The 12,855-nt window shown below is 42.0% G+C and overlaps 1 protein-coding gene across 10 annotated transcripts in view; it reads left to right on the top strand.

Annotated features, from left to right (window-relative positions):
* MYCBP2 (MYC binding protein 2) overlaps window positions 1-12,855 on the top strand; it is a 183,507-nt gene that overhangs the window by 112,329 nt on the left and 58,323 nt on the right. For 6 of the 10 annotated variants that reach the window (XM_033051558.1, XM_033051562.1, XM_033051560.1 and 3 more), the window contains 7 exons: window positions 31-83; window positions 764-936; window positions 1,180-1,324; window positions 2,943-3,155; window positions 6,407-6,462; window positions 6,930-7,045; window positions 10,369-10,466. In XM_033051558.1, the coding sequence (XP_032907449.1) occupies window positions 31-83; window positions 764-936; window positions 1,180-1,324; window positions 2,943-3,155; window positions 6,407-6,462; window positions 6,930-7,045; window positions 10,369-10,466 (854 nt within the window). The remainder of the gene's footprint in view (window positions 1-30; window positions 84-763; window positions 937-1,179; window positions 1,325-2,942; window positions 3,156-6,406; window positions 6,463-6,929; window positions 7,046-10,368; window positions 10,467-12,855) is intronic. The other 4 variants (XM_033051559.1, XM_033051563.1, XM_033051561.1 and 1 more) reach the window with 1 other exon arrangement.

The following is a 12,855-nucleotide window of genomic DNA, read 5'->3' as shown; positions in this document are numbered from 1 at the left end:
ATTGCCCATATAACTGTTACATTTTTCCAGCAGGTAGTGAGTTTGAAGAAGATCTTGAGATACTTGAAGAGGCTGCCTTACAGGTCTGCTGCAACTTTTCATCTATTGCAATGTACTTAAGCACATAATTGCATTGAAACTTTCTGACTGCTCCAGAAGAAAATAATTTGTAATGTTTTTATAGTAGAATGGAATCCAGCTTATTATGTAACAGTTTAAGAAAATCATACAGAATTTTAGTATTTGCATTGAATCATTTTTTATAATCAATCTACTTGGAAAAAAATGCATACAATGTCACACAGAACATCAGATGGCTAAGTATTTCAAAATCTGTTTGGCTGAAGTTGCAGTGTTTGGCAAGTTTTAAATGTTATCAAAATCAGTCCATTACATGTCTTTGTAATTAGAGAAATAAAACCACTTTTTTAGCTGAACAGTGATGTTCATCAAGTCCCAAATAATGATCACAGTTGTTCTGATTTGCTGATGGCCTTTTGTTGAGTGAAATGGGAGCCAATGCTGAATCTCCCTCAACTAAAGGTCATTTAACCTCTTTTGGCATAAATTATTGTTTCATAGACTGAGATGGCTTTTTTAAAAACTTTTATCAGGGTAAGGTTTATTCTTCTTGAATGGTTTAAAATGCCCTAAATGTTTGTACAAATTGTGTCGCGTTATGGGAAAATGTCAACATGTTACTGAAGGCTGTTCTACATCTCTCTTTTCACCCCCAACCTCTGCCCAAAAAAAAAAAAAAAAGGTGTGCAAATCTCATTCAGGCATTCTTGGGAAAGGCTTGGCACTCTCTCACTCACCAACCATTTTGGAAGCTCTCGAAGGAAGTCTTCCACTGCAGGTACAAAGCAATGAGCAGTCGTTTCTGGAAGATTTCATTGCTTGTGTACCAGGATCAAGTGGTGGACGACTTGCAAGGTAAAACTGCATTATTGCTTGTCCTTTTAACTGACTATAGAACTGTCATAATTATTTGAAGTATTAGTTAAGTAAAACTATTTGGCTATATTGTTTCCAATAATACATAAGTTAAAACCATTGTAGGCATTCAGATGCTCTGTCTCTTAGCTCTAGTCTCTTAATCACATTTGTACAGATTTGTACACATTTGTTTTGGAGGCTGTAAGAGATTTTAATGTTAGTTGGTTTTCTTTGCTGTAGGTGGCTGCAGCCTGATTCATATGCTGATCCTCAAAAAACATCATTGATTTTGAATAAGGATGATATCCGATGTGGCTGGCCAACTGTTATTACAGTACAAACAAAAGACCAGTATGGGGATGTTGTTCATGTTCCTAATATGAAGGTAATTATTGTCATCTTGCCTATTCTACCTGATCTTGCTGGCTTTTAGTTTTTGTTGTAAGTATTTCACAAAATACTCTTGTGTAGGACAGAAAGTGGCTTTCATAAATTCATTGTAGTCAGACTTTCTTACCTCTAAATCCACAATGATGAACCACCTTATAGTTACTTAATTTTAGACTAGAACAACACTCTTCCGTTTTCTGTTTCTAGTACTTGGAAGTTCCTGTAGTCCTTGCAGTTAATAAGAATAACTGGCAAGGTCTGGTGTTCCTGTGTTTGCCTTCAACCTTTTCAGTTAACCAGTGTTTTTCAGTACTGGAAAGGGGAGGAGGTGTTCTTGACAGCCTCAGGGAGAGTTAGAAGAATTTTGCACATTTTGGGGTAAAACCTATGTGGAATGTGTAAAAGTGGGCTGCGTGATTTAAAGTAGTAAAGCAATGCAAACAAAAAAAATACAAAATGCTTTTCATGTAGTTCTAATAAATTGGGTTACTTCTGTGTTTTAAAGCCACTATTACCGTGGAGCACTTGGTTTTGTTCAAGCCCAAATGTAGATAAAATACCTTTTACGAAGACCTGATTCCTGTGATAAAAGCTCTCAAATATGTTCTTTGTATATGATGTGATAATTGAGAGTTGTCTTACAGTGGGCTGTAAATTTATTAATGAAAAGCTCTAAAGTTCTACAGCAGTAACAGAAGAATCAGCTTAGTCACAAACACTGCTTGAGTAAAACTTGTGTGATTACTGACTTAAATTATTGACAGAACAAGAAGAAAACTTTCAGTAGTGATTTTATCCTATCAATCAGGAAGAGGATATGTCAGAATTTTATCAAAATTATTGCTGGTTTTATTATTTAGTTACTGTTCACAAATGTATTCAAGTGACAGAAATATTAAATCAATTTACTCATTCTTTTGGACTCAGTGTGCAATGCAGTGATCTAATTTTTGGTAAATTAAGTCAAATTTTGATAAAGCTGTGTGTGAAAACTGCAGTATTTAAACATCTGCACTTTATTGCAGATATCAGATTAGTAACACATAAACTTATTTTCCAGGTATTCTGTCTGTCTTTCTCAGAAAATTGTGTACTCCTAGCTGTTACCTGCACTAATGGAGATCAGTGGTACCTCTGGGGGAAAATTCAGTTAAAACATGCATTGAAGAGCACAATATAAATACGCAGTGCTGGTGTGAAGTGGCAGAGCTGGCCAGGATCCAATCTGACCACTGCTGATCCAGATCTAGTGACCATGAGGATTCACTCCAAAATCTGTGCGCTCATTTGGAAAGCTCTCCACTGCACTTTTCTGTTCTATTAAACTTCCCTAGGCATACCAGACTGTGTGCTGCTTCCCAGGAAGAAGTGGCAAAACTGACAGCACCCTGTGCTGATGGTGTGCTGAATCACTTGGGTGTTTCTCCCCTGCCCATTAGCATCTTTCCAAGATTCTGTGATTGGCTTTGCAGATGAAGGGTAGATACATTGGATTTTGGCACAGCTGAATTTACAGGGAGTCCTCTAAGCACTTTGTCACTGCACTGCATCAAATTTAAAATAATGTGTGTTTTCTCACTAAATCGTATGCCCTCTTCCACATCTTATTACAGGTAGAAGTCAAAGCTATTCCTGTTTCTCCGAAAAAAACATCTTTGCAACAAGAACAAGTTAAAAAAGTGCAGCGGATACCAGGAAGTCCTGCAACAGCTGTTTCCCCTAGCAGTGATATGACCTTTGGAGGACTTCCTTCACCAAAGCTTGATTCCTCTTATGAGCCAATGATAGTAAAAGAAGCTCGGTATATTGCTATTACAATGATGAAGGTAAGTTACTGCAATTTCAGCAATATAACTAGAGAATTCAGCATTCAAAATGTGTATGCAACAGAGAAGGAAAAAATATATATACTTTTGGTCCCAATCTGAAAATATATTCAATGCAAATTATTTTGATTATATATTAGTTCGGCAGTACATTAAAAGGGCCAATTATACTTAAATTCTAAAGAAGTTAGGTTGGATTAGCATAAAAAGGAAAGTTGTCTTTGATTTTGATTACACAGATTAACAAGTTAGTCTGAGTCACTCAGGAGAAATAAAAACAGGTATTGAAATGGTGAGGGAAAGTTAAACCAGTATATTTATTTATATGGTGTTGGAGGGTTGTAGTCAATACATATTTAAAACTAGAACATGTGAACATAGGAAAAGATAAGAGCTCAGCATAGTGAAAAAAGACATACAAATGATTTATATATCAAGGCATATGTCTTAAGCAGCATCTCGTGGAATGAGCCACTGTTAAATGGATCAGCTCAGACACTTTGCCAGGAACAGTTTTTAAAGCAGTGAAAACTGAGCAGCTAGTGTTGATTTGATTATAACATGTGCAGTAAATTTACATATGTGTACCATACTGACCCAGTTAAGAGATGTGACATGTTGTGTACAACTAACAGTTGCACAGCTTAATGACTCAGGATTAGCAGGAGGGTAGAGAAGGATAATACTTAGCATAATCAGTATGGATTTATTTGGGGAGGGGCAGAACTAGCAAACTAGCACCTTTTAGAGGGTACAGGGTTTTTTTTGCAAAGGATATTGCTGCAGTACCTGCCTGTAAATAGTCCAGCTGGGTACGGAATAATGTCTTAATAAATAGATCAATGAAAGAACTATTAAATCAGTGTAATATACTACAAATGGTTTAATAACTTGCTAAATCATGTGCGTATCAAGGTGTGATTTTTGTCATTTTTACTTGGGCTACTGCAAACATTACTTCTTGGTATGATGCTTCTTTTAAAAGTGATGTGAGGGGAGGCGGAAATACATTATTCCCTAAGTTGGGGCTTAGATGACATTTCTGATAGTCACTGTCTGCAGGTACCTGTTACTTTCTTTCCAGTGAGAAGCGTTAAATCTCCCCACGCAATTCTTAGGGTGGTATATCTTGCAATGCAGGAGATACTCTTGGCTAAATGATGGTGGTGCAAGTTTAGGATGTTCAATGCTGAATATCGGCTAGTTAATATATGATCATTTTTTAATTGAAGTAAGGCAAAGGGAAATAAAAATGGAAGGATTCATTTAAAATCCTCTTAGTAGACAGTAACAGTATGAATCTTCATAAAAATAATTTCACGAATACAAGCCTCAGCAATTTGACAAAAATTTTGGTGGAAACCCGGAAGTGCGGCTAATACTCGGGGGCGGCTAATATGTGAATAATTTTCTGACATTTACAACCCCAGACGTGCCAGCCAGGGCGCCGAGCCAAGCACCTGCCAGTAAAAGCCGGCATTGCGCAATTGTTACAGTGTTACCGTGTTGCCCTGGCTCCCTGCAGGCAGCACGGAGGGCGGGGAGAGAGGCGGGAGAGCTCTCTTCCCTCCTCTGCCGCAACCCAGGGGAGAGATGAGGGGAGCCCACGCCGCCATTGCCGCGGTTCGGGGAGGAGCGGGGGAGCCCGTACCGCCATTGCTGCGACCCGGGGAGGAGAGGGGGGGGGGGGCCCGCGCCGCCATTGCTGCGGCTCGGGGAGCCGACGGGACCCCTGCGCCGCCATTGCCGCGGCTCGGGGAGGAGTTGGGGGGCTCTGCCCCCGCCCTCCGCCGCCATGGCGGGAGCAGAGGGTGCTCCGTGCCCGGCTGGCACCGCGGCACGAGCGGGGCGCTCTCTCCGTGCCCGGCCGGTGCCGCGGCGCGAGCGGGGCCGGGGCGAGCGAACCCAGAGGCGGCGGCCAGCCCCAAGTGGCAGCGCCGGGCTGGGCCACCTGGCCCCGTCAGCAGCCCCTGGCGGGCCGAGCCTACACAGCCTTAGTTGAGCCAGTAAACCCCGCCATGCCGCGGTTCTGTTAGTATTTGGCAACTTTGTTGCACGCGGGTCCTCGCTGCGAACCACAGAGCGGCTTATATTCAGGTGTGGCTTATTTATGGACAAAGAACGAAATATTTGCCAATACCCAGAGATGCGGTTTATACTCAGTGCGGCTTGTATTCGTGAATTTATTGTAAAAGTAAAAAGACAGCAAGGTTAAATTTTAAAAATGTCTCTTTGTGGAAACATGCTTAATTTCCATATTTAGTGCTTTTCAAAAGAATCTTCCCAAGGTTCCTTTCAAGTTAAGTCCTTTCCATCCAAAACTTTATGAATTCAAGGGATTGTAAATATTCTGTTCTATTTCCCTGCCTGCATTATTAAGCGTGCTCATTTCAGTGTAAAATGCAGATGTCCCCTGATACTTTCATTTTACATCAACCTGCACATTGTGTGAGTACTTCATACAAACACCTAAATATGATTATAAATTCTAGTTTCTCATTTCATAAAAATACATAAATAAATTATCACGTTTGGGGGACTGATACCCAAAACTATTTCCTTACGTAGGGACCTAAAATGACTGATCCGCATATATGTTCCAAGGTTCTTATCCTACCTTTTGTTGGTTTTGATTTAACAGGGGAATCTGGTAACTCAGCAGCTATTGCAGCCCACAGATTCTTGCTGAGGAGCTTTCTGCACTACTAGGTCTAACTGTGTTTTCTTATGGAGCTTTTCAGAGCAGTGGTTTCAAAAGACATTATGGAAGTGAACCAAGTCTTTTGTGTAGTGTCAGTGGAAGTATGACCTCAGTGTTGAGGGAATTTCATCTTCGCTTGGAGTTGAAAGAAAAAAAAATCTGAAATTTCATTGGTAAAGCCCCTGGGCTGGTTTGCAGGTTTTACCTGCAACATATTTGCTTTCTTATCTTTATGTGGTCTTCAGTGCAGTGAGTGGATTCCAAAGGGTCAGATTTGAAGAGATTCAAAGGCTTAACAAGGTTTTTGTTAGCAGTAGCAATCTTTCTTATCTAAATAATGACTGTTTAATGAGATGGTGAAGATACTCTTTCATGTGTGCACATATATTTCTGTGTTTTAAAATTTGTTTCTGATTGCCTGCTCTATGTTTCTGGGGTGTGTAATATTAGATTGATGTGTTCTTTAAGAAAATGCTCTGCTTTCTTTTGTTCAAGACAGTGGTATAACTGATAACTGATGGTTTTATGTTTGAATTTAATTTGTTTACAGGCATATGAAAATTATTCTTTTGAAGAACTGCGTTTTGCTTCACCAACACCAAAGAGGTAAACATTAAAAAATTTCTTTTGGATAGGGACTTAAATTAACATGTCCTGACAATCCTGCTTACACCCAAACTCCCAAGTGTGACTGACAGATAATTGTCTGAAGATAGAAACACAGAAGTCAAGTATTATGTTTTCCTATATGTAGCAATTTTATTTAAAATATTTTTTCTTAATTATTCTAATATTGTTTCCTTATTTGTATTGGCTATTCTCTGAATGTGTTCTTTTATCATTTACTATAAATAAATGTGGACTAGAGGATTATATTTTCATAGTAAATAATAGGTGGTTAGTACACTGAAAAGGGAAAAATTGTATTTAGAAGGATGATCTGCTAGAAAAAAAGAATAGTTTCCAAACGAAACATTATACTAATCATTATGTGTAAATGACATATATTGTGTCCACAAAGACAATAACTGTTCAGTGATTTTGTTCAATTGTTTTGTTTTGTTTATGCCTAGACCCAGTGAAAACATGTTGATCAGAGTCAATAATGATGGTACATACTGTGCAAACTGGACTCCGGGAGCTGTTGGTCTCTATACCATTCATGTTACTATAGATGGCATTGAAATAGGTACTTAATTTTCACTATATTTAAGCATAAATTTATATTATTTCCACTTTGTATACTGACACATTTATGTCTTGATGCTTATAAGATTTAATACTAACATTCATAGCAAAACTTAGCAGCCAAGTTTTCATTCAGAAGATTTCACGACCACCGGACTATAAGGCGCACCCCCCAGGAGTCGGCAAATTTTGCAACTTTGCAGATCATATAAGGCACACCGGACTATAAGGCGCACTTTTTTTTTGCAGCGAAGATCCGTACCACATGCAACAAAGTAATGAATTAGTAACAGAATCCCACGTGGAGTTTACTGGCATGTGCTCAAATTGGAAACATTTTAACAGATTGGTGTAACCTTTAAACGCAGCCCCAAGCGCCCTCCCCCGACTGGCGAGGCGGGCTCGCGGCTGCCGCAGTTCAGGGCGGCCACAGCTCACACCTCGGGGTTGCTGCGGTTCAGGGCGGCTCGGGACCATCTGCGGGTTGGGGCGGCGCAGCGCTGCCCGTTCCCTCTTTCCCTGTGCGGCTCCTGCTGGCCGGGGGCTGCCCACTCCCTCTCAGCCCGCGTGGCTGGCAGGGGCTGGGACGGGGGGCTGGACGGTGCCTCTCAGCCCGTGCGGCTGGCGGGGGCTGGGACGGGGGGCTGGGCGGTGCCGCCTAACCCGCGCCGCTGCTGCTTTCCAGGGGCTGGCTGCTTCCCCCCCCCCTCGCGGCTGGGCTCACAGCTCGCACTTTTTTTTGCAGTGAGGAACTGAGCCGTGTGCAACAAAGTGACGAATTACTGACAGTTTGCAAACGTTTTTCACAGACTGGCTTGGCCTTTAAATGCAGCCCCAGGTGCCCTCCCCGTACCGCAGGCCCCCGCACTCCCGCCCGCCCCCAGCACCAGCGGGTCCCGGCTTCCCCTGCCCGGCGGCTGCAGCTACCGCGGGCCCAGGCACTCCTGGCTGGTGCAGCTCCTCCTCTGCACCACCCGCGCCATGTCAGCAGCGGTGGCTGCTCTCTGCCTCCTCCTCCACACTGCCCACGCCGTGTCGGCAGCAGCTGCTGCTCTCTGCCTCCTTCTCCACGCCGCCCGTTTTGTGCTGGCAGCGGCGGCTGCTCTGTGCCTCCTCCTCTGCACCACCTGTGCCGTGCTGGCAGCAGCAGCTGCTCCCTGCCTCCTTCTCTGTGCCGCCCGCGCCAGGCCGGCAGTGGCAGCTCCCTCCTTCCCCGTGCAGTGGCCAGGGCCGGCTCCCTCCCTCCCCGTGCAGCTCCTGCCAACCGCGCCCACCTACTCCCCTCGCGACTCGGCGCTCCCGCGGCACCGCCCCCCCACTGCGGCTCCTACTTCCGGGTTGGCAAGTGTCGCAACTTTGTAGATCATATAAGACGCACCGGACTATTAGGCGCACTTCCGGGTTCGGGCTGAAATTTTAGTCAAAAGGGTGCGCCTTATAGTCGTGAAATTACTGTAAAACACTCTTTGTCAGAAGGAAAAAACCTCACACACTGAAATAGGATTATATGTTGCAAATTTTATAATGTGGTTAGACTACCAGATTAACAGACTCTCTTATTCTGAACTCTCAGTGTTGAAAGAAGAATGTTTTGTTTTACCTGAGGGTGACAGAGAAGTAAAGGGAAAAAAACCCAGCCCAACACTGAAGAACCTAAGGAAAGGCAAAATTGTTCCTGACAGTACTGAAATACATAGTGTCATTTATTCTGAGAAATTGAGGAGATGTGGTCTTAAATGAGATTCTACCTGAACTCTTAATTATTTGTACTGATTTTTAAATGCTTTTGGCTCATTACTTGCTGTGAATCTTTTAGTTATCTTGCCAGTCTTGGGGATTGCACTATGAGATACTGTAGCATGTGGTGGATAGAGTGCCCTTCCAAAAATACTGTCTATCTTGAATGCTCTCAAGTTAGCCTTACGGGTGATATGGTGCAGATGGTAGTAGAAATACTGAAGCCAGACCCACATCTGATAAGACAGTGTGGGTGAGTTCACGAGCACCAGCAGTTCCTCTTTCCCAATACTGACTTTAGTAAACACATAGTGATACTCAGAAGTACACATAACTCACGTAGAAATGGAGTGGGATTTGGTTTCATGTGTTAACTACAGAAGAGATGATGTATGAAATACTATTTTTAGTGATTATCTCTATTCCATAAACAGAGGAACATTTACCTTCATAGGAGCCTGCAGTGCGCTCAGTTGTATTTTTTCCAGTGTGACATCTCTGGAGCAAGCTTTATACTGTAGTTTAAATCGGCTGCTCTTAAAACTTTTACACAAGTTCTACCATCCTCAAACATTGTGTAGAGTAAACTTAGAAATGATAAATAACTCTTAACCATCATTATTAAGCAGTTACGAGTATACTCTTAATATTTAGCTGTGCCATTTTTCTGCAATGGAACTTTCTGACTCAAGCCCTCTGAAGCTTTCATGTACCTATGCTTGACCCATAATTCTGCCAACTTTTGACTGCTTAACTACTGATAACAGTTTCTGTTTGTTTCAAGCCTTTTATGTTCTTGATGCTTATAGATTGCTTCTGTTACTGCCATGCATATTTAAAAGGATGTTAGTGAAACCAACAGTTTTATTGCTAGGTCTGGATGCTTCTTTTCAAGAAGTCGTTTTTCAGAGGGTCACCCTGTAAATGAACCAAAAACCAGAAAAGTATCTACTGTTGCAGTTTGCTTTTAACAGTGATTGCTGAGGCAATTGCTTTGAAGGTTGTTACTCTGGGATATATTTGTCTATACATCTCCAGATGTATTTACATGCATTTTTCTTCACAAACAAGAATGTCACTTTCCAGTGCCTTCAGGTTTTGTGACAGCATTGGTAATTAAATTTGCCAATTCTTTACCTTTTCTGTTGTATGATGTGGCTCTTACATCTATGTCTCACATGTAACAATTAGCTTCTGTAGCAGTACAGCATTGTATAAGCTACTGCCTCTCTAGAAGTTTTCACTTATACCTCTCAAACATTAGACTTGTGTTGACCGTTCCTTGAAATATAACCCTACAGACAGTATTACGACACAAAAATTACCTGATAGTGCTTTGTACATACACTGTGACAGGTATCTCATAACAGCATGAAACCACATCTCTGTACATTTCCACATTTGAAAATGGAAATTTTCAAAAATTAATACCTTGCACCATGAAGCAACTGCAAGCGTTGATTTCGGAGATAAGTACGTGGTCATTTTGTGTACTCTAAATTGTAGCACAGATGAACTTAGTTACTGTTTAACTGATATATCCCCTTATATTTCTTTTTTTACGACTTAGTCTTTGTTTGCTTATAGATGCTGGACTAGAAGTGAAAGTAAAAGATCCTCCAAAAGGAATGATACCTCCTGGAACCCAACTTATTAAACCAAAAGCAGAACCTCAGCCAAACAAGGTTTGGAGAACTATAAAACCCCAAAATAGATAGTTACATTTGGGTGGGACTATACTGTTGCTTAATATGTACTTCATCGTATAATAGTGCTGCAGACTTGAGGCCATTGGCAGATCACTTTAACGTAATGGATAAAATGAAACAAATTCAATTGATTTTCGTTTTGTACATGAATTCAAAAAACTGTTGGAAGCTCTACAGAAACTGCCTTTGCCTTGATTTATCAAACAAACATTGCACAGCTATTATTAAAGCCACAGGCAAAATTTTGCCCTGTTATTAGTTCTGTTTCTTATATATTATACTATGAATATGGCTGTGCACAAAATTTTACAAAGATTGTTTTGTCCATAAAAAAAATCCATAACTAGTTTCTTTAGCATATTTTCCTTTCTTAGAGAATGGCATGATGATGTTTTTAAAGGTATCCTTTCTATAGCTTTTGACATCCCTGTTTCACCTTATCATTTCACGCTGAAGGACTAAAATAGACACAATAAAGCAAGTAAGCTGAAAGGGTGACAGTGGTATAAGAAAAATGCCCAGATGAAGGAACTACCTTGCATTTCCTCTTAGGTGCAAAGGAAGGAATGTTAAATGAGGTGCTGATTTTTAATTTTTTTATTATTATTTGGGGGGGCAAATTATGTGGAATAAACCTGTATTAAAAGATGTGGAATTCTGAAATACCACAAGGTTGTCTTTCCTACCTACTGAAATTGGGAAAGTAGTGAAGAAATATGATTTAAAAAAGGATCAGGTTTCTGACAGTTTCTTACCCATGCAGTGCATCCTGATCTTTTTTCTTTTCCCTAGACTTCAGGATAATCCAGAGGCAGTAACTTTGTTGTAGGGTTCCCCAGTATCTAAAATACAGTAATTTCACGATTACAAGCTGCACGGACTATAAGCCGCATCGCCGGGTGTTGGTAAACATTTCGTTCTTTGTCCATAAATAAGCTACACCTGATTATAAGCCGCTCTGTCGTTCGCAGCGAGGACCCGCGTGCAACAAAGTTGCCAAATAGTAACAGAGTCGCGGCATGGTGGGCTTTACCGGCTCGGCTCGGGCTGTGCAGGCTCGGCCCGCTTGGGGCTGCCGATGGGGCCAGGTGGCCCAGCTTGGTGGGGCCGCTCGGCGGGGCTGCTCGGGGCCAGCCACTGCTGCCACTGGGCTCGCTCACCCCGGCCCGGCGCTGCCCTGTGGTGGCAGGCGGGGGCAGAGCCTGCCTGCTCCTGCTGCAGCAGGCGGGGGCAGGAGCCCCCCACTTACCCCACGGGCCACGGGGATGGCAGCACGGAGCCCCCGCCTCCTCCCCGAGCCGTGGGGATGTCAGCACAGAGCCCCCCGCCTCTCCCCCGCCTGAAGGAGGGAGCTCCCCTGCCTCCCTCCCCACCCACCCTCCACGCTGCCGGCACTGAGCTGGCCCCACCCGCCATGCAACAGAGTAACCAATTTGTAACAATCGTGAAATCCTGGGTTTTACTGGCAGGTGCTCGGCTCGGCACCCTGGCTGGCACTTCCGGGGTTGTAAATGTCAGAAAATTATTCACCTATTAGCTGCTCCTGAGTGTAAGCCGCATTTCCGGTGTGGGAGCAAAATTTTAGTGAAAATGGTGCGGCTTGTATTCGTGAAATTGCTGTACATCCCAGCATCTGCTTTGACTACTAATAAGATTCTTTGTCCCTGCAGCCATGCCTCAAATTAAAAATAATGTGTCCTTTTAGTTTCAATGCAACATTTATCCCTCACTTGGTCTCTTTTTGTGTTTTTTCCTCAAGAATCTGCTTTTAGACTTTCTCCGTTCTCTTGGAAGGAAGACTTCCTGGTTAATTCATTATTTTAATTAGAACTCGCAATTCTTAATAACAGAGATTTATTTCACGCAACTTAATGGTACTTCCACCCAAGCTGATCAATATATGTGTTGTTTTGCTTGTCCCCAAGTTGAGAGAGTCTGGTTTGATTTGAGATAAATTGCTGAACAGAGGTTCTGTTTTTCTTTTCAATTGTTACTGTGGAAATTGGGGTGACATGATAACTCTGTCCAGAAACAATCAAAGTACTTGACAGAAGTCAGTCGTCTGGTCTTCTGAGACATTATGTGATGTTTAATCATCTCCTTTTGTTGTTCTGTGTGCATGTTTCATTTCTTGTCCCAAGGTTTAGTTATTTTGAAAAAGGAGTCATTCTTTGTCCTGTACACAGTGTGTAAAGCCTGCTGAAAAATTAAACTAGACCTTTCATGGTAAATCATTTAATCAGTCATCTTTCTTCTGTGTCATAATAAATCACAAATCAGGATAATCTTTGTGTATCAACAGCAATATTACAAGTAATACAGCAAGGTAATAGTTGTACTGTGCTCCATTTTTCTGAAACCAAGA

The sequence above is a fragment of the Catharus ustulatus genome, chromosome 2 (assembly GCF_009819885.2).
Source record: "Catharus ustulatus isolate bCatUst1 chromosome 2, bCatUst1.pri.v2, whole genome shotgun sequence".
Lineage (NCBI taxonomy): Eukaryota > Metazoa > Chordata > Aves > Passeriformes > Turdidae > Catharus > Catharus ustulatus.
This window is presented reverse-complemented; position numbering and strand designations above follow the sequence as displayed.